At 40.6% G+C, this 21,937-nt stretch overlaps 3 protein-coding genes across 3 annotated transcripts; all 3 read right to left on the bottom strand.

The window, feature by feature from the left end:
- Nucleotides 1-683: 683 nt before the first annotated feature.
- LOC144646273 (uncharacterized) lies at nt 684-21,105 on the bottom strand. The gene is made up of 3 exons (XM_078505805.1): nt 21,091-21,105; nt 4,828-4,850; nt 684-3,643 (listed from the first exon to the last, which is right to left on the bottom strand). The coding sequence occupies exon 3, from the start codon at nt 3,598-3,600 to the stop codon at nt 1,525-1,527; it is 2,076 nt and encodes a 691-aa protein (XP_078361931.1). The 5' UTR covers nt 3,601-3,643; nt 4,828-4,850; nt 21,091-21,105; the 3' UTR covers nt 684-1,524.
- LOC144646272 (uncharacterized) lies at nt 7,843-13,480 on the bottom strand. The gene is made up of 2 exons (XM_078505803.1): nt 13,396-13,480; nt 7,843-10,607 (listed from the first exon to the last, which is right to left on the bottom strand). Exon 2 carries the CDS (start codon nt 10,559-10,561, stop codon nt 8,636-8,638), a length of 1,926 nt encoding a protein of 641 aa, XP_078361929.1. The 5' UTR covers nt 10,562-10,607; nt 13,396-13,480; the 3' UTR covers nt 7,843-8,635.
- LOC144646274 (uncharacterized) lies at nt 13,834-21,207 on the bottom strand. Its single transcript, XM_078505806.1, has 2 exons — nt 21,068-21,207; nt 13,834-16,684 (listed from the first exon to the last, which is right to left on the bottom strand). Exon 2 carries the CDS (start codon nt 16,640-16,642, stop codon nt 14,693-14,695), a length of 1,950 nt encoding a protein of 649 aa, XP_078361932.1. The 5' UTR covers nt 16,643-16,684; nt 21,068-21,207; the 3' UTR covers nt 13,834-14,692.
- Between the last annotated feature and the right edge of the window lie 730 nt (nt 21,208-21,937).

The following is a 21,937-nucleotide window of genomic DNA, read 5'->3' on the forward strand; positions in this document are numbered from 1 at the left end:
CTTCTGTTATCGTTAAGCTAGTTGTATAAGTGTTTTGCACCTGCTCTTTAATAGAACAAAGATTTCGAATAAGAAATGAGTTCTAGGATTTAAAAATCCTAGAACTCATTTCCAATATCCTTGGAATTTTCGCCATTTGCTCAACAACACGTTTTTATGACAATGGTCCCTTTTGTAATAACTTTGAGTTCTGCTGGTAAGCGAGTGAGTCAAGTTCACCATTAAACACCATGTTGTTTGATGATGTTTTGGTCCATTTGATGTTTAAGGAACCCGGAAGGTAACGGGGCACCTCTCGCTCAACCATTGAGCTAAATGCTACAAAAAGCCCCAGTCACACAACACCAATATGAAAGCCAACTATGTTTACCTTATAAAAGTGTGACCTGTCAAAAGCGCTTAACGGTTTTCTTGGAACGGATGCGTATAACTTATTAACGAGTGTGGTGGCCTTCATTTTTACAATGGACTAATCCCTAGCATCGATTAAGCGCTTGACCAAATTTGACAGAAATTGAACGGAGTTCTACCAGTGCCTAGAAAGACATAGGCGGCGGAGCAGCGGGGCTATGCGCTTGGCTTGGAGTACGATGCCCCCCTTCCCCGCGTTTCAAAACGCTCCACCGCCTTTGAAAGATCGCTCTTTGGCGCACAGCCCCGATTTAACTTAACAGACAGTTAAATCGCTTACGAATGTCTTTATTTCTAAGATCTACAATCAAAGCATAACAGAACAAACTTACGATGTCATATAATTATGACACATTATCAGTATTAGTAAATCGTACTTTTAATCTATGTAGATAAGACCTACAAATTCGGGCAGAAACCCTCATGTCAACAAGCAAACAATTAGCACTGATCCTTGTTCAGTCAGTTATAAAAATACCAAAATGCAACACCTAATTACAGCTTGTATTCATAGCATCTTGTATTCATATTCATAGCATCCTGGCTACTAGACCCAGCAACCAGAAAAGACATAACTTACTACTTAAAAAAAATTCAGTCTAAAAAAAATGCAATTTTTTAAACTGCTTACACACTGCGAGGATCAAATCATTAATTTCATTACTACTTTACTCTTGTGACGGTATCAACGTACCTCTGTGTCGAATTCTTTAAAGAAAATAATCGACATGACCACTTACACGCGCATTCATATTTGCAATGGTTTTAAATGTTACATAATTAATAATAATAAACAACATTTTTTTCTTTCTTTTTTTCTATAATTATTCTTATTATTCAAGTGACTTAACAAAGTTTTTGTTTGTTTGTGCCTCTGAGGATCTCGAACCATTACTACCTTAGCTATGTATACAAGAAGAAGACTACTACTTTAAAACATCTCCGAGACGCATGCGAGATTATTACATGAGATAGTAAACTCAATAACTCACGAGTGAGCTTGTCCTATTAGTCTCGGTAACGTCCCTGGAACGAGTTGACCGCGCAGCTAAATATTGAGGCCTGGGGAAGTAACACCCCTTCGCTCTACCCCCACCATGGCCGGCAGGTGGACTAAACGACGCTCTTCTGAGTTTCACGCAGCATTCGTTCAACAAAGTCTTTAGCTTTTTTGTCAATCTTCTTACATATTTCATTACCAGGGCGATGCAATCTCGTTGAACTGCCAATGGACAGTCGGAATGGCCTGGTGGTTTGGGTTGGGCGCCTTTCCTTCCAATGCTCACTTGTGTCTTTTGCGTCCTCGTCGTTTCGCGAACCCGACGATGCTGCTGAATTTATTGACGATCGTCTTGAAGTGCCGCTAGGCTGCTGGGATGGCCTGGTGATTTCGGTTGGGCTTTCCTGCTCCTGCTCACTAGCGTCTTCTACATCTTGGTCAATTCGTGGATGACCCGAGAATAAAGCTGACCTTATCGACGGCTCCATTTGCTCGAGCTCTTTTCGCAAGCTACCAGTATCTTCAGTGAAGCTGTCTGCTTTGTACAGCATCTTGCTCAGTTGTCGACATTCTTTTGATGATGGGCCCAAGGCAGCTGCACATTTCATGTATTCCCCTTCAATCATCTTCGGTATTTCATCTGAGAATGTGGCGAAGTACTCCAGCATTTCCTGTCGATCTTTCAATTCTTTGCTCCGGAGTCCCCTCTTCAATTTCTCTAATGCCTTTGAGACCGATCTGTCTGAGGCCTCGCGTAATTTAGCCGCCACAGTGTGCGAGTAATCACAGGATTTCTCTTTTACACTTGGAACGAGATTCTTATCCCAGCTGACAAAGAACTTGTCTCCACCCAAGTTCCCACCGAAACATTCAAACGCGTGAGGGCGTGGGCCTTTGACGGGCAGCACCAGACAGTCCCTCAGGTTCTCGTACCCTTGCTTTTCGCCCGTCAGTTTTAGCACACGTATGTCTCCAGGATGGTAACATGATCCTCGCGTCACCACAAACTTCTGACCGGTGGGGAAGCAACCTGCTTCGTCCTCTGGCATTGTGGGATTGAAATAGCATTCTCCGTACTTCAGCTTGTTGTAAGGATCGCAGACAGCAAACACCACTCGGGACTTGGGAACGAGAATTCTCGTATATGCAGCCTTTTCCATCTCATCTAGTTCTTGTTTCCTAAGAACTTTCAAACGTTTCTTCATGTCACCATCAATGCCTCTGTCTGCAATATCTTGCAACAGACCGAATTCCCCTTTGAAACGCAGGAAATACTCGGCGGTTCCTTTGCACATGCCCTCTAACAACTCATGGTAGCCTGTCTGCAAGTCCTCTAGATTCTGTGCAGACACTCCTCGATCGGCAAGAAGTATCACCATTCGTGTATCAAGGTATCCGTTGACATAAGGCCGGCAGCAATCCACCACATCAGCGAAGTTAAGATCTTCAGGCATGTTCTCATCCGGGGTGAAGAATTTCTTCATTGAGTTGTGGAACTGCACTTTATCGCCTCTCAAGTCGTCTTTGAGTACCAGCATACCCTCGAAGCCTCGATAACGTACTTGGACGGCACTGGGTTGATAATCCAGCTCGAAGACGTTTTGCACTTCGGACGAGAATTCCTGGGACATAAAGCCACATCCATCGGTGAAAGCGTATGATGTCAAAACTCCACCCTTTATATCTGGAACGACGCTATACTCGCTTGCATCCAATGGCACGGTTTTGTTCAGCGTCGAGAAGAGCATGCCAGTTTTTCTTGCCCGTTTTCCTAGGTTTTCCTCCTCCACGAAGTCACCAAACTGCGCCAAAAGCTCGCGAATTTCTTCATGTGTGGCTCTCATCAAGTAACAGGACTTTTTCTTTAGCTGATCATCCGAGTGACCAAGGAAGAAGTACGGGCGTTGACGACAAAATATGCCCCTTTCCAGAAGGCTTTTGCAGAAGCTGTTCGCTTTGTCGGCTGGCGCAATATCAAATGTCAACTTCATAAGCTTCTGGTTGAAGTCTGGCCCTTCACGTTTTCTTAGGTACTCTGTCAGTAAAGTGCTTTGGAGCTTTTCATAATGAACTCTGTAGTCATTTTGACCAGTGCCATAAAATTGTACGTGTATTATGTAGGTTTCACCTTCGGCGACCCTTGGTGGGACGCTGGCGGCTGATAAATCCACGCAGAAATGGAAGGCCATTTGGTACAAAAAGATGGGCTTGGGAAATCCTTGATTTTATCTCCTGTAAAATAACAAATTTAGCACATCTTTAATACCAAAATTAGTCACTCAGTCAAAGTTAAGGGCAAAACCCAGTCACAGCCAAGAATGCAGCAGAGGCTCACAATCCCTCACGTGACTTGGATATAAACGCTATTTGGACGCGTTTTGAACGCGGTTTAAACGCGGTAAGAGATTAAATCAGGAGTGATTAAAAACTCCGAGACTAATTTAAAAGTTGGTATTGTCATGGTTTTCTCGACATTCCGCAGATACGGTAAGGTGGATGAGAACTAGTCAAGTGTTTAGCACCAAGGAATGAAAATTAAAATGTCTTATATTTGTATCGTAGTTCAAGTATAATGGAAGACCATGGAAGTGAAAATGTACGTTGGATTAACTACAAACAAATTTCAGATAAATTTAGGGCGGAAGTTTACAAAATCTTAAATATCACTCGTCAAGGGAAAAACCCCCGAATCGACCCGAACACAAATGCCTTCAACCGAGACGGAAGGCCAAGTTTTCACACCCTTCATATTGCATTCTGTTATTAATAAAAAAAAACCCTATTGTTTAAATAAGGTAACCGCTTACAGTGTTTGTTCGGTCTTGAGAGAAAAACACATTTGGTACAACTAGTCCTGACAAGATTTCTTAACACAAAATTTACAATTGAACCTTATTAATTAATTACTTTATTTATGGTTGAGGGACGGCGGCGCTTACTGCATCCACTTTCACTTTGTGTCGGCTGGTCAACACACGGAAAGGGACAAATTTTCTGAAAACGAAACGCATTCCTATATGCTTGTGAGAATATCCGAGACATAGGATTGAGGATTTTTAAAGAACTGCTGTCGTAAAAAAAACTTGCAACATCATCACTTTCGATTTGCTTCTCAAACGACATTATATTAATACACCAAACACTTATGTACCGCCGTCTTTTAAACTACTTTCAAATGACCCAATCCCAGTTGAAATAGAAGCATCAATATCTTAGCGAGTAACAACTACAGTAAGACAGTTAACTACCGAATCCTGCGAAGTTTACCAAGTAAGAAGGGAAACTACGATCTAGGAACTTTAGGTATCGAGCGTTGTGGCCGCAATGCTATAACAGTAATATTTTCCGCGTGTGATCGAGCCTGTCAAAAACTAAGCCTTTTCTTTCTTAACTAGCAAACAGTTTATTTATCTCACCTTTAGTGATGAATTCTTTTTTTCTTTGCAACTAACTTGGCAACGCAGCTGAGGACTTGAAAGAGACTGAAAGTGTCATCGAATGGAAAAGACCCGCGTTTGTGTTCTGGCTTTGTCTTGATGGCTGATTTAAGTTTACAGATGAGGTCACAAACGGGGGAATTCCCTTTTTGTACACGCAACTTAGTAGCATTGGTCAACAATCGAAATTCAATAGCATAAATAGGTTTCCGCCGTTCGATGGTGGTTTTAGATTTCTGTTCTAATTTAGTGCCAGACACCTGATACTTTTTTGCACGATGCTTTCTGACATTAAAGCATGACTTCGCAATTTCATAACTAACACTAAGCAAATTGTACTCAACTTAAAACGTGAAATACTTCTTTGCCTTTCGAATTCCTTTATTGAATGATCCCGCTTTTGACAAATCTTCATCGCTATACTAACTAATACCTAACAACTAGAAAAATAGGTCTCTTTTAAATTTGTTTGCTCAATTGAGCCCATTTCCGGTCTTTTTCCAAGAATCCTAACTCGATCCCAGTCCCAAGGGCTTCTCGAAGTCGCGCACATACAAACAGTCTATGAAATTGTGCTCTTAGTTAATCGGGCGGGGCCTGGGCCCGATTCATAATCTGTGTCAGATTTTTTTGTTTTGTCGGTAAATCGATCCAGACCCACGCGGCCCAGCCGGCTCTTCTGTAACAGTCACGCAAGATTTAATATTTAATAGCAATCAGCCGATCACTCGCGTTTAACTTGAACACTCTGCTCTCTGAAATGTATAATTTTGTTCCATTCCATATTTTACAAGAAGAGAGGTTTGAATATAATCACATAGCGAAAACAAAGACCGCTTGGACATGTCCAAGCTATTTAAAACTACCACTACGTCAGACCCATGTCACGCGATCTCTCGCTTGTAGCTATAAATAATCATTCACCTATTTCTGTTTGAATACTCTGCGCTCTGTTTGTGTGAAATATTTATTGTTGCGTTACTCAAGCGTTCGGCTCGGAGCGAGTACAAGTCGTATAGTTTACCCAGAACGTGTTAAATATTGCAAAACGACGACTTATTTTCTGGATATCCCAATTTTTGTTTTGATCGAGTTTACGGTATTTTGAGAATCGAAACGTAAGTTGCAAGCTCAGCAAGAATGTGTCAAAGCACGGGATACACGTCATCGCGCCAGGGGAATTACCAAAAGCTTGTCGAAAGACGCTCAACGGAGAAACACAATGTGATGGCCTTAGTCTACTCTTCATTTTGACGTGATTTGGCTTTCTTTTAAATGAACTGGTTTGGGTTTATTTTATTGAACATTCGGAACAAAATAAATATTTGCATGCGTAAGCAGGCATTTTTCCGGCTAGGCATGTGGTTTTAAAAAGCAAAAGATGATGTGGTAAAGGAAATTCATGTCACCTTCACTCCGTGACTAACGCAAACACGACTTGTGTGTTTCTCAAGTGACTGCTTTTCGAAAGATTTTACTGTGCGGCGCCATGCCTTTAAGCCAAAGCACTGAAAGAGGTCAGGTGGTCAAACATTACCCGCACGATTATAAACTGCTTGCAGTTCTTGTTTCAAAATAAATAAGTGGAGCCTTTCATTCAAAACCGAATGGTTTAAAAATTTGCTGTCAGAGTTTCAAAATGAACGTCGAAACCGTTTCACACAACAGTCAAACAGTTTGTAGTTATTTCCATCGACATAACAACAAATATTAAACATATTTTGCACAATGTCGTTTTCATTTCGCTTTTCCTTTATTATTTAAATTATGAATCCACAGTAGGGCTTAAAAAAAACCGCTTTAATTAGAAGGACTCTGGTGGTTGTAGTCAAATAATGCCATCATGCAAATCGCCTATTCTGTTTAGTTAATAAAAACATCCAAAAATTTAAATAAGCAGCGACATGTTTTTGTCAAAACAGTAGATCACTCGTCACGCTATCGTCACTCGTCACGCGACATGTATGCCTTCTCAGGAGATTTGTTACAACTTCCGTCCGATTTCTAAGAACTTCATGAAAACTTGGTAGTTTCTGATGGTCCCATCAGAGATTCAAAGACTCTTTGTTGTTAAATCCACGAGAACTCAAGAAAATTTTGATCTTAGAGTTGAATTACGAAATTTAATCTTCTCCGGTAGAAAATAAAAATAAAAAATAAAAAATAAAAACAACTATGACCAACAATAAAAAAATCAACTTTAGTATGACCTTGTTAAGGTACCGGTATCTCTTCTATGGGAAAGTGATAAAGGGAAGTTTGACTAATTCGTTTCTAACTTCATTTTCGTGGATGACAAATAAAACTGATTTTGGAACTTTCATTTTCAGTTTCAGTTTTCTACTGTGACAACAGCAACTCAGTCATTTACACATATCTTCATTGTTTTAGTCAACAATCTTATAATCTTTCCAAAGCACCAGCTTAGAAGAAGCTGACGGTATTATATAGGCGTAAGGCTATTTTTAATTTCGGATATCAATTTTATATTTTACTGAATCGCAAAGTTCAGATATGGAGGCAAGGCCTACTAATATAAGTAACAATTATAGCATGCATGTCAACAACTAAACAATGTACGTATAAGAGTCATACACATGCGCATACTTAGTTATCCTCGAGGGCATTTTCACAATATATAATTTATGAGTAAATGTCATATTAAGTGCACCGTGTCATACATCACTTTTGTTGAACTAAATTTAGCTTAAATACTTCACGTACTTTTCTAGCTTGAAAGTAAAGTACAGTTCAGGAAAGTAAAGTACGTCAAACAAGAAAAATAAATTTCGCTCAACTATAAGGCTCGGTGGACTTGTGACATTCACCCACGTAGAATATAATGTAACCTAAACAGAGGCGGCGGAGCATTTTGGAACGTGGGAGGGGGGGGGGGGGGGTCGTCGTACACTAAGCCAAACGCCACCTACCACCTCCCTCCCCCCGGGGAGGTACATACCTCTACTTATATTTCCAAAATGTATTTTACGTCAGTGAAGTTGACTTCTTTATTTGCAATCTTAACAGCCTCCGCTATGTCCGTAATCGATTTGTGACAATACATAACTAGGCCGATCATACGATCGGCTCGCCTATGCTAAATCTTTTAAAAAATGCTTAAATATCGATTATACACATTTTATAATCAATTATGGTAATAAGTACTAAATACCATCCAATATTCTATCGTAATTTTTACATAAGGCATATTGTTAATATATATGATGTCTAATAATACAAATTAATAAAAGTTCAGAGCTAATAAAAATATCGACATACAAAAGCGGGTCAACAGTTTATTATAACTAAAAAGTCAATGGAACATATTTTTCCCGCCATTCTTGTAGCAGTCTCGACATAAAGCTTAGTTTGTGGGATTCTCTTTGGAAGATTACCGACACGATATCTCTAGCAAGACGTAAGACAAAACTCATACGTTAAATAGCCGTTCTTATTATAGACTATTAATTTCAGGTTTATGCATTCTCTTATATTAAAGTTGTGTCATTTCCAAATAATCTCACAACCTGTCTTAAAATTAAAATCTGAACCTTATCTAAATCTCAATATTTTTTCTATTTTCTTGTAGCAGTAGTTGACTTCCCTAATAGTGTGTGTCTATATGATTTATTTTCGTTCTCTTTTTCTTTTTTTATGTGTGAATAAGCAAAAAGCACACTTCTTTCCTACTTCCTTATTCCCAGGCCTTTATCGTGAATTCATTGCGGTAATAATAAGGATTAGGAACTTGTACCCCTTCCCTCCTTCCTAGGGTACAAACGACGAACTAATTAATTTCACGAAGCATTCGTTGGACGAATTCTCCGGCTCTCTTGTCAATCTTCTTCCATATCTCGTTAACAGGGCGTGGTGGTCGTCTCAGTGAACGGCGGCGCATGGAACGTCGCAACTGCCCGATGTTTGATTCTGGTGTACGTCGGATTTCCACAAATTCATTTGATACACCTCCTTCGTCCCCAAGGGAACTTGACAGCTTCAGTTGCTCAAGCTTTTTCTGCAAGTTGGCTGTATCTTCAGTGAAGTTGGCTGCTTGGTATAGCATCTTGCTCAGTTGTCGGCACTGCTTTGATGATGGGCCCAAGGCGGTGGCACATTTCATGTATTCTTTTTCAATCTTCTTGGGTATTTCATCCGAGAATGTGGCAAAGTACCGGAGCATTTCTTCTCGATCTTTCAAGTGTCTGTTTCGGTGATCTCGTCTGAATTTCGCAGACAAATACGACACTGACTTGGCTGAAGCACCCCGAATTTTAGCTGCAATTGTCGGCGAGTAGTCGCACGGTGCTTCTTTCGTACTTGGAATGAGATCAGTATCCCAGCTTACAAAGAAGCGATCCCCCCCTAGATCTCCATCGAAGCATTCGAAAGCGCCAGGGCATGGGTCATTTGCGGACAGCACTAAACAGTCCCTCAGGTTTTCGTACTTCTCGTACCCAGGCTTCTCGTGGGTGAGTTTCAAGACTTGCACATCTCCAGGATGGTAGCAGGGGTTGCGCACGACGACAAGATTTTCTGCAGCAGTAAAATCGGTGTCGTCATCCGGTATCGTGGGCCTGAAGTAACACTCGCCACGCTTCAATTTCCCGTAAGGATCACACACTGCAAACACGACACGAGACTTGGGGACCAGGATTCTTGTATGTGTTAGTTTCTTCATCTCATCTAACTCTTGTTTCAGTAAGAGCTTTAAGTGCTTTTTTGTGCGATCATCAACGCCGTTCTCCTGAATGTCTTCCAGAGAGTGAACTTCTCCTCTTAAGCGTAGAAAGTACTCGGCTGCCGCCGTATTTTTGCTCATGTTTTCCAGTAATTCGTAGTAACCCGACTGCAGTTCTTCCAGATGCTCATCGGAGACCCCTCCCTCAGCCAGTAGCATCACCATTCGAGTGTCAAGGTACCCGTTGACGTAAGGGCGGGAATAATCCACAACATCAGCGAAGTTGAAATCTTCAGACATGTTCTCATCTGGAGTGACGAATTTCTTCATAGAGTTGTGGAATTGCACTTTAACTTCTGTCAAATCTTCTTTGAGTACCAGCATACCCTCGATGCCTCGATAGCGCACTTGGACGGCGCTGGGTTGATAATCGAGTTCGAAGACTTTTTGTACTTCCGACGAGAATTCCTGGGACATAAAACCACATCCATCAGGCAAGGTGGGTGACCTGAAAACTCTTCGTTTTGCATCAGGCTCGACTTTGTACTCGGTGGCAGCCAAGTTCAGAGGTTTGTTTAGCGTCGAGAACAGCATACCAATCTTTCTTGCCCGCTTTCCTAGATTTCGCTCCTCCAGAAAGTCACCAAACTGCGCCAATAACTCGTGGATTTTTTCATGCGAGGCGCTCATCAAATAACACGATCTTATCTTCAGCTGATTTTCCGAGTGACCAAGGAAGAAGAACACTCGTTGACGACAAAATATGCCTCTCTCCAGAACGCTTCTGCAGAACAGGTTCGTTTCGTCAGCTGGCTTGATATTAAATGTCAACTTCATGAGCTTTTGGTGAAAATCAGGCCCATCTCGTTTTCTCAGGTACTCTGTTAATAAAGTGTTCTCGAGCTTTTCGTAATCAACTTTGTAGTCATCTCGACCAGTGCCATGGAACTCCACATGTATTATGAACGTTTCGTCTTTGGTGCCTGAAGGTGGAACGTTGGCGGCGGAAAGCTCTATGCACAGATGGTAGGCCATTGGATATAAAGAGATGGGTTGGGGAGATCCTTTATGGTTTTATCTCCTGCAGACAACAGATTTAGAACCCAATTCAGCTTTCGTAAAGATACGCACTTATAAGTGATAGATATACAATGTGAACGGCCGATCTCTGTGGGTATTTGCAAAATACCCATACTCATAAATACCCATACAGATCGGACGCGAACATTGTATCGGACTTGTGAAATAAATATTTATTTTTTATTGTTATAGGTTTGATAACAGTAAATTGATGTAATCAATTGGTCCCATTCTGTATCAAAATTACAGAAGGCCTATTCGGTTTTGGCTTCGTTGGATCCATTCCTTTTGAATTTTTAATGATTTTTTTCAATACTAAATATTAAGGGAAATGGTCAAAACTGTTGTACTCAGACAGGACCCACCACTCTGCAAACAGACTGGTGGTCTCTTAATGTACCCTACCTTTCCCACCTTAAAAGATGGTGTCTTGTTTGTATAGCCCCCACTCTATCAGAGTAGAAACTAAGAGAAAGATTCAAACCTTCTTGTGCTATGCCTCCAGCAATACAAGCTTCATGCACACTGAATATGAAAGTCTCAACTTGAATTTTGAGGCCAATAAATTTTGTCCATTTGGCTAATCCGACTGGTGGTGTCTTGCATGTCCCCCTACCCCTACACAAGGTGGGTCCTCGTCGAGTACACTTGTTATGACCACTTCCGAATTTTTAAGTTTTTACTAAGTCAATTATTTAGGGGGCAACTGACTGAATTAGTCGAGACTACCTTAATACAAACACCGGGGAGCGCTGACATGAATTTGCTAAACTTAGTAATGTTTCTTGCATCTGAGTTTTGTCGTCACCATCTTTGAGAGTTCGGACACCGTCATGGATTGGGAGGTCCGGGAACAAATGTTTTCGTGAATTTTGTTTCTATAGTTTTCTTATCAAAGTTTGCTTGCAACGTTCTCTTTCTTTTGCTGTAGGAGGTATAAATTTGTAGTGAAGTGTTTGTTAACTTCGTCTCCAAGACTTCTCGGCGGCATTCGATTCCAAAAACCTTGGAACTGAAACGAGTGTCTGAAGAGATGGCATCTCGTGAACGGGCGTATGCCTTGTTTTTTTTTAATAAACAAAAATAACACATTAACAAAATGATGCATGGTTCTTTCCGTGACCACCTGAAGATTTGCTTAAAATTCAGTTTCCAAGGAAGAAGATTCGAAGAGGTTTCGATTTAAATGAACGAAGCAAACTTTATAGCATTCTCGTCCCCAAAGTCTTTATCGTTTCTCTTAGCCGGCGACGCCTTGGCACGAAAAACAAAGGGCTCGGGGAAAATAGGATATTTGAATAGAACTCGAATTTTATCATTCTCGTCCCCATAGCCCTTTCGTTTCTCTTAGCCGGCTTGGCACGAGAAAACGGAGGGCTCTGGGGACATAGGATTTTTGAATTAATTCGAATTTTTTTGATTGGCTGTTTGGAACAAAGAATTCCTAAACGGAAGTCGAAAAAGTAACGACTCTCTCATACATTCTTTCGAAACATCATGACTGCATACATGAAGACCGGAAGTCCTAGAATCTAGGACTGGAAATCCTGTGTCCCCAGAGCCCTTTGTTTCCTCGTGCCAAGGCCCAGCCGGCTAAGAGAAACGAAAGGGCTATGGGGACGAGAATGGAATTTTATATTTGCTGTTTGAACGGAAGTCAAAAGCGCAACGACTCTGTCATTCATTCTTTTTAAACATCATGACTGCATACAGACCAGAAGTCCTAAAATCTAGAACTGGAAATCTTGTTTCCCCAGAGCCCTTTGTTTTTCGTGCCAAGGTCCCCGCCGGCTAAGAGAAACGAAAAGGGCTACGGGGACGAGAATAACTTTCTAGCAGCAGCCGTGACGCCATCGATATTTATAAACGTGCGGAAAGATATCATATCTTTTCGAGCTCAGTGGGAGAAATTCTTGTAATTTACTGCAGTTTACATTACAATTGATTAGTGTTACATGTAAACTGTTGAGATCATCACATGGCAAAATTATCAGATTTTTGGCATATTTTCTTCATGTTTTTCAATCGTATGTTTCGCATTTCGCCTTCACCCAATCGTCACGCAAGCGAAAATCTCTAATAAATCGAGGCGAAGTTTTTTTGACAAGACCACCATTTTGTCAACGTCGTGATATGCTAAATATTTCCTCTTCCTCGTTTTCATGGAAGAGAGGTACGATATAAAAAATACTGTATGAAAAAATGGACACCGGAGATATTTGACTGTTAACAGTTGTTGACAATACATATGGCTAGATGTCTCGGCAGCGACTAGTACGCTAAACACAGGTACTTCGTAAGAAAACATGTAGTACATTTCATCCCTTCATTCTGTGTCCTGAGACTGTTACAAGTCTTACAATTAAAGGGACTTCTGTGTGAAGTCGCTGAAGACGTGAAACTCAAAAAGTGCGAATCCCTGTAGCCCTTAATCGGTGCAGTAGTCACGCAAAAACCCGCGACATTATCACTTTCGGTTTCCTGTCACCACGAAATATCGATATCAAAATTGTCTTGTCCTATCCACGTCTGGTTGAATACATCACCACTGAATGTTTCCACGACAAGGGACGAAACATGGCCAGTGCAAAATCGTTACTCAAATGACTGGCTTTGAAAGAGTAGGAATCGTGTGTCATGGAATCAATTGCTATTTGTACGTCGCAATAATTGCCAACGATACATCATGAAATCGAATGTTATCCAACGAAAGATCAGTCCGTCAGCAGTTCCTTCTCTAAATAACAATCATTTATCCATTAATACCCAGAGGCTGTACCATCTCTTACCTTAGTTTGTCTACGAATTCCTCTATAAAACCGCCAACTCTGCGTGGAATTCGCATAAAAACGAAATTGAAATTGCAGTCGAGTGGGGGGGAGGAAGAATGACCTGTGTCAGGTGTTTGCAGTGGCCTGTATGCCGAGATCAACTTTCCTATGAGGTCATACAATTGGGAAATCCCCTAATATTTTAGTGGTGACGTGTAACGATAGTCAACAAGTAATTATTTTCCAATAAATGTTTTCCGAGTTTTTCGAGTTTCAGTGCATTGACATCTTCGGGCAACACCACGAAATTAAAAAAAAAAACTATCGTTTCCTTAAAGCAAGCAGGCAAGTTGAGGTTTGTACACAACTATTTCAATGCACGTTTCGTTGTCCATTTTATATGCCTTTTTATTCGGCTTTCAATGCATGTTAATTTTTTTTCGGGCAATTAGGTCTTCCTTCTCCCCCAGGTCCGAAATTGCCCGTACGCCTATGTTTATAAGATTCGTTCTATGGACAACAGAATTGCATAACAAGAAAAAGTAATTTAATCTGTCTTCATTTTTTTCTGCAAATACATATTTCCCTGCAAATTTTGAGAACTTGACTCCCTTTACCATTAACCTTTAACTTTTTTTAATAATTCTAATATGTTACTTTAGAGTAAGTGTCCCCAATAAGTTTCGATTTTCAAAAGCTTAATCCATTGACACTCAAATAAAGATTAACTTACTTACGTACTCGAGTCTAATAACTATACCATAAACCTATACTTGGAAGATTCTATTTGATTTTGGTACAGGAGCATGCTATAATCACGAACTGCCAGACTGAATAGACAGACTGTGTGGAATTACTGATTCACTTGGTAACTCGACTCCTTTAAAGACTACACATCTACACTCTAATGAGTCGAGTCTATATGTTTAATAATCTTTGTCTCTCCCCTAAGTGTCCTTCTGTTGCTATATGTAGTAGGAAATGTCTCTGTAAGTTTGGTAGCAGATACCGTATTTTCTCGATTAAACGCCGGGTACCGAATAAACGCCGGGTCTCCAAGGTGGAGATGAAAAAAGGCCCCTGAGGTATTTATTTAGGGTATAATAAGCTGAATAAGAACTTTAGCAGAATACATGTTTGTTAAAAGTAATGAATAAAAACCCTTGCCTAATGTACCCTGGGCTCGATTTAACTGCAAAGTCAAATAAACGCCGGGCCAACCAGGCTTAGTTTGAATTAAACGCCGGAGGCGTTAAATCGAGAAAATACGGTTTGTGAGCTACAGGATTTTCTGAATTCATCTTTGTGTTTGTCATCATACTATGACCCTGTTAAATTCACGTTTGTTCTTTTCAACAAATTCTTTGGCTCTCTTATTAATCTCCTCGCGTACCTCGTTACCAGGACGACGTGGTCGTCTGAATCGGCCCATGAAAAGGCGTGGCTGTCTGATGGTTTCACTTGTCCTTTTTCCTTCTGGGATTCCTTGCTCTGCATTCACAAGAAGAGGAGACGTTTCACTCAGCGTAGCAGTATCACGGTAAGACACTTCGCTTTTAGCACGAGGTTCCGTTTTCTTCAGCTTCAACCACTTCTTCTCCAATACAACTCTATCTTCAGTCAAATTGGCAGCTTGGTAAAACATCTTGCTAAGTTTTCGGCATTCTTTGGATGAAGGGCCAAAGGCAGTTGCATAGTTCATGTAAGTCTTGTCAATCTTTTCGGTCAAATCATCTGTGAACTTAGCAAAGTACTCTCGCATTTCTCTTCGACCTTCTTCATTTCTCCTGTCAGGGCTGAGTTGGGACCCTGAGGGTAAGCAAGAGGGTACAAATGCAGCCATGGCTTTGCGAATTCCAGCCGTCTCTTTGGCGGGATAAGCACAGGGGCTTTTCATCTTATTTGGAATGAGTTTATCATCCCAGCTGACAAAGAACTTGTCTCCACCCAAGTACCCACCGGAACATTCAAACGCGTGAGGACGTGGGCCTTTGACGGGCAGCACCAGACAGTCCCTCAGGTTCTCGTACTCTTCCTTTTTATCGGTCAGTGTTAACACACGCACGTCTCCAGGATGGTAGCATGGGTGTTGCATCACGACAAACTGTTGACCAGTTAGAAAATTTCTTTCTTCATCGTCTGGTCTTGTGGGGTTGAAGTAGCACTCTCCGTGCATCAGCTTGTTGTAAGGATCACAAACGGCAAACACCACTCGGGACTTGGGAACGAGAATTCTTGTATATGCAGCTTTTTGCATCTCATCCATTTCTACTTTTCTTAAATCTTTTAAAGCTTTGGTTTTGATGGGGTCGTCTTTCCCTTTTAAGCGAAAAAAGCATTCAGCCGACGCCTTATTTTTGCAAATGTTTTCCAATAATGCGTGATAATCCGACTGTAATTCTTTGAGATGCTCAACAAAAACGCCTGCTTCGGCCAGTAGCATCACCATACGAGTGTCAAGGTATCCGTTGACGTAAGGGCGGGATCGGGAATAATCCACAACATCAGCGAAGTCGAAATCTTCAGGCATGTTCTCGTCCGGGGTGACGAATTTTTGCATTGAGTTGTGGAACTGAACCTTGACGCCCTTCAAATCCTCTTTGAGTACCAGCATACCCTCGATGCCTCGAAAACGTACTTGGACAGCGCTGGGTTGGACATCGAGCTTCATGATGTTTTGTACTTCGGCAGCGAATTCCGGAGACATAAATCCACATCCATCGGTGAAAGTGTATGATTTGAATACTCCACGCTTTATATCTGGAGCGATTTTGTATTCCTTTCTAGCCAATGGAACGGCTGTGTTTAGTGGCGAGAAGAGCATTCCAATTTTTCTAGCGCGTTTTCCTAAATTGTGCTCTTCAAGAAAGTCGCCAAACTTCGCCAAATGCTCGTGAATTTTTTCATGCGTGGCTTTCATCAAGTAACAGGATTTTTTCTTCAGTTGATCATCCGAGTGACCGACGAAGAAGTGCGGGATCTTTTGACAAAATATCCCTTTTTCCAAAACGTTTTTGCAGAAGTGATTCACTTCGTCTGTTGGCGTCATATTGAATGTCAACTTTATAAGCTTCTGATTGAAGCCGGGCCCGTCACGTTTTTTCAGGTACTCTGTCAGTAAAGAAGGTTCGAGCTCTTCAAGTTCAACTTTGTATTTCTCTGGACTAGGTTCACTAAATTCCACATGAATTATGTTGTTTTCACTTTCGGCTCCTCTCGCTGGGATGTTGGCGGCTTCTAAGTCTATGCAGATATGGTAGGCCATTGGACATGAGAAATGGGCTGGAGAAATACTTGACTTTACCTCCTGTTGGATAAAAGATTCAGTACTTAATTTAGGTTTCACACAGAACAGAACACAGGGTTTTACCATCTTTTATGTTAAAGGTCATTTCTCGGTTTGATGTATGTGCAAGCTATAACATTAGCTCGTTTGATTTCACTGTTTTAAGGTGCATTTCCACTGACGCGTAATTTTTTATGTGCGTTTACGTGCGTAAAAAAATAGGAGACAATGTATGAACGACCTGCGTACACGTGTTTGCAAGTCGTTCATACATTGTCTCTAAATTTTTTCACGCACGTAAACGCAAGTAAAAAATTACGCGTCAGTGGAAATCCACCTTTAGGGGGCTGAACACAGTTTCCGTACACCCTTTTTTCGACTTTTTTGCTTGTTTACAAGCAAAAAGAATGAGAATAGCAGTTATGTGGGGTAATCTGGAACCGGAAGGAACCACATTCTTGTTAACTCTCAAGGGACTGTTTTAATTTCTCAAGGGAATACTTTCCGCTGTGGGCGATCAAAGCGCATGACTTGTAAAGTGTAACTCTATAGTTGTGCTTCAGCACTTCCGTTCTTGTAGTAAAAACGTGACTTGTCAAATTTACAAACGTTATATAACAATCAAAAACGTGAGTAGCCCAAATCTTACGTCACATAACCAATTAAGAATGTAAGGGGTTCAGCGCTCGAAGGCAGCGAAGTTTAAAACGATTAAGAACGAAATTTGTACTGGTACAAGTCTTTAGGCGCTAATATTAATTTAACCTAAAACGATTAACAACGCAAATTTGTACTGGTTCAAGTCTTTCACACACTAAAACGTTGCTAATAGTTAACCAAAGGGAACTAATTTCGTGACAATTTATTATTTCTGCTGAATTGCACAATTCAGAATTGCAACATCATTAAATGTGTTAAGTGATATTTACAAGTGTTTTTGTAGCCTGTTGCGAAATTACTTCCGGTGGAAGCAGTAAACGCTAAACGTTTTTGCTTCTGTTCAGAAGTTAATGTATCGCCATTAGAAAAATAAACAGCAACTGTTTTACTGGAAATGTAGTCGTTAGAAATGGCATGTGTATCCGTAAGGTAAAGAATAACGCGAGGAGAAGCGGCTTTTGGTAATATCCAAACGAAAATTTACTTCTCAATGTGGGGTTAAGATTGCGTGACGAGACAAAAGGTAACAATGTGCGTAACCTTTATCGGGAACCCGGCATTAAGCCGAGTAGAAATCTTTCTAACTCGAAAGGAAACAACTATTTCGATTAAAGGCAAACGTCAAAGTTTACCATTTTTAACCAAGCCAAAGTATATGAGTCGCAAAGCACCCAGCCGTCGCGACTGACAAATACAGCATTTCCTCCGCGAAAATAAAAATAAAAAAATGCTTGAACTGTAAGACGTTTGAATTCTTCCATGGTTCGAACAACAATGCCCAGGATAAACCTTCTACTCATACTAACTTCATGCAAAAAAATATCTCGAAGAGATCTTTGATTGGAATTTAAATCTAAGTGCTGCGCGTGCGCAATGGCCGATCCCCTCTATAGCGCTCGCCATTCTCGTTCCCAGAGCCTCCGTTTCTTTTGGTCACGTGGTCGGCGAAGCGGAGGGCTCTGGTAAAACTGACTACCGGATGTCGTAAAATCCACGACATCCGGTAGCGCATGCCCACTGCATAAATGCTCGTCTGCGCCTGCTCAGTAAAAGAAAGGGGAAGGCTGGGGCTGACTGAGATGAGAAGAAAGCGAATTTTGAAAGAAGATTTGAGTTTGGCGTTCGAAAGAGCTCTACAGCAATCCTTGCTACAATTGTCGGCGGAAGCCGCCCTGCCTGCTGTAGTCGTTAAGTAGAACGACTGTCTTTGTGTTTTGCCTGCTGGTTTTGGCAACTCAAGTCATTGATATTTTAACTTACACAATTCGATTCGTTTGGAATTCATTGAATTGAATGGCTGATAGATGTGTTCTTGTTGTGTCGTCTCTACACGCAATATTATCTGACAGCAGATAGAAAAGTCACGTAGAATCCAGAGGAATTGGAGTTATAGTGTTTAAACATGGAGTCGAGAATATCATCAGCTGATAACATCCCGACGGTTGATGTTACTGTGAAATTTATTTATGGCCATGCGGAGGTATTGTAGAAAATTCAGAACTAAAAAAGCAGCTGATCGACGAGGTATAATTCTATTGAGCAGCGGTAAGAAATATCAAATTGAATTTCAAAGTCTTCATATATTCATGAACTCCATTTAGTGTGTATATCTTGTATAAGCTAAGTTGCTAGTGCAAATGTTTGTAATATTTTTAATGGAATAAAAAGTACAACCGAGTTACACCTTACAAGAGATGTACTTGTCATACGTTCATAAACAAAGGTCTGCTTCGTGAATACGTTCAAACTCCCAGTGTTATTCGGTCTTTTTCCGATGACCAGAAGTATAACCAAAATTGCGTAGAAGCGTTTCGTTTTTTACCTAATTACGCATGCAGGTTTTATCAGCCAATCAAAAAAAATCATATTTTTTACCGTTACCAGGGCCACTACGTCATGTCATTTAAAAAAATACGCGTGGCCCTGGGGAAGAGGATAAGCGCACGCCTGCAGGGGATCACGGTAGTTGAATTCATCAAACCAGCGTGAGACTCAGCAACGTGCATCGTTGGAACCATTGTTGCTAAGTCTTGCGCATGGTTTGATGTATACAACTACCGTGATTCCCTGCAGGCGCGCGCTATAGAGGGAATCGGGCATTGATGGACGTTTATTGTCTTACCAGAAAGGCGCGAAAGAACTAGTCATTATAATTTTAACCAATTTTACAAGGTTGTACTTTAGAAAGTCATGGGCTCCTGATAAAGCAAGAAAACTGCTGATCATAAAAAATCTGAAATGTAACACAAACGATGAAAAAAAAATTAGTAACTGAGTTTTCTGAAAATGAGCGGAATTAAGTTTTATGGCTGATTTATAATTTGCTGGGTTGCTATGCTAAGGCATCGTAGACTTAAACGTCACGCAAAAATTACAAATGCTGTAGTTTACTTTGTAACCTGCCAGTTTTGAGCTTATCAGTTATAACGGTTTGAACTTGAAAGCAAAGTGAAGGATAGGTACTCCAAAGGTTGGAAAATTGTGTTCAGTCACCTTAACGCTTTTAGTGCTAAAGTTTTTCGTTGCTACGATGCTACATTTCCCTAAAATTTGCTTAAATGTAGTTTCCATGTTACTTTAGCGCATGCCCATAATTAAAAATTTGGACTGAATCCTTTTTCGTTCGTTTTTCTCTTTCTTTTAATTATCGCTACCTTCTACTCTTCAAATCCTTGCTAAACCCTAGAAAGAGGACCTTGATCAGGTCAATTGGCCTGTTTTACCACCAATTTTGCACCAAAACTGATTTTTTTTCTTCGATTACCTCTGTCAGACAGCAGACAATATATAAAACGCACATTCCTACGAAAAGACCTATCCTAACCCTTTCAGTTGCTTACAACAAAATTACGCTGACATACAAATTGATAGCCTGCGAATACAGCCGCCTCTCATTTCACGTCCCGCAACGAAGAGCGAAAAAAATGAGAGGCGGCTGTATTCGCAGGCTAACAAATTGATGTCCTCATAATTGTCAGCTCTTTGAGCGTGATATCGCACCTGGAGCCCGCATCCCTACCGCTGGTCAAGGGAGACGCGGGCTCCGTACTTCGTGGTGATGAGAAATATTTATTGAGCAATGGATTGTTGAATAGCACCGGGCCAGAACCGTTGCCTGGCAGCGCTTTGTCTTCAATAAAAAAATGTCGCCAATTTCCTTTTCCGGCTCTTGTAAAAATGAGGTAGATACCCCAAAAGACCGAGATCTCGACGAATTTTCCAGCGAACTGCAGTCTTGCGAAAACTTGCAACGTCATGACTTTCGATTTTCTTTCCATTTTCCCCCTTTATTTTAATTAATGCATCGAACAAACACTGTTATTCGCTTCTTAAACTAGTTACACGTGTTTCATTTCTAGTTAGAACAGAGGCATTAATTTCTTTGCGGCTGAGAAGCAACTGCACTTCGGCAATTTAGGCCCTAGCCAAACGTCGAACTTCACATGAGACGAACCTAATGCAAATTAGTAAAAGCTATTGTTTTTAGTCATTTGCATTAGGCTCGACTCATGTGAAGTTCGACGTGTTGCCCAGGCCTTAATAACCGAATTAAAGCAGACATGATCATAAAGAAAGGCTATGGACCGAAGAAACAATACTGAATGGAACAATAATGAAGTAACAATTATATTCACACTGCAGTGAAAGGCCACTCTGTGAACCTTTCCTTCATCGAATATTGAAACGGTCTGAAACAGTTTATTTATCTTACCAAGAGCGTTTGTTAATTGTTATATATCTTACCTTCAATGATGAATTCTTTTTACTTTGCAACCAACTTGCGTTTTGAATGCAGATCAGGACTTGAAAGAAAATGAATTAGGAGTGTGAAATACCCGTGTCTAATGGCCGAACGGATTTCGATGAGATTATGTATGTAGGGCTATACAACGGGAAATTCCCTGGTACTTTGCACGTAACCTGATATTTAACTTAAATGATTGGCTTTCTGATCGATGGCGACGTTTTCAGATTTCCGTTCTCTTCAGGGTTTTTTTTATGAAAGGGGACAAATAACTTCATGTACGACTTCCGTTTGACAACGTAACTCTCACGAGTGAATATGCATAAACTGGCAAACTTGAATATTTTGTACGTATATATATATAACCCGTGTAGCTGAATGATTCCGCTTGAGACAATGTCTGATTCATTGATATTGAAAGTAATTAACTGCTTGTTTAATTTTGTACATCATTCAGTCGTTTTCCAAGAAATCTATTCATACTCTATGTGCATTGGCTCCCAGTCCCTAGGGGTGGCTTCCCAGGAGAATATTATAAAAGAAAAAAATAAAGAAAACAGTTTTGTCAAGTTACAGACGAATGGTCAAACTGTTACACAAAAGTCAAACAGTTTTGGTTCCTAATCTGTTATGACTGTTATGAAAGGAAATAATATTTTAGCTCTGGCAATTTCGAAACATTGTGCGGGGATTCCCCGTTTAAACACAAACAGGTATGAAGACATTGTTTCACTTGTTTACGACACATCTTAACCTTTTAATTTTGCGATGTTTTCAAAGTTGAAATTCTCGGAAATGGAAAGTACCTTTACAAAGTAAACACACTTCTTGAAGTAATCTTAATGGTGTGTCATTTTTGCAGACAGGCT

The sequence above is a fragment of the Oculina patagonica genome, chromosome 3, assembly GCF_052425735.1.
Source record: "Oculina patagonica isolate OP01 chromosome 3, crgOcupat, whole genome shotgun sequence".
In the NCBI taxonomy this organism is placed as follows: domain Eukaryota; kingdom Metazoa; phylum Cnidaria; class Anthozoa; order Scleractinia; family Oculinidae; genus Oculina; species Oculina patagonica.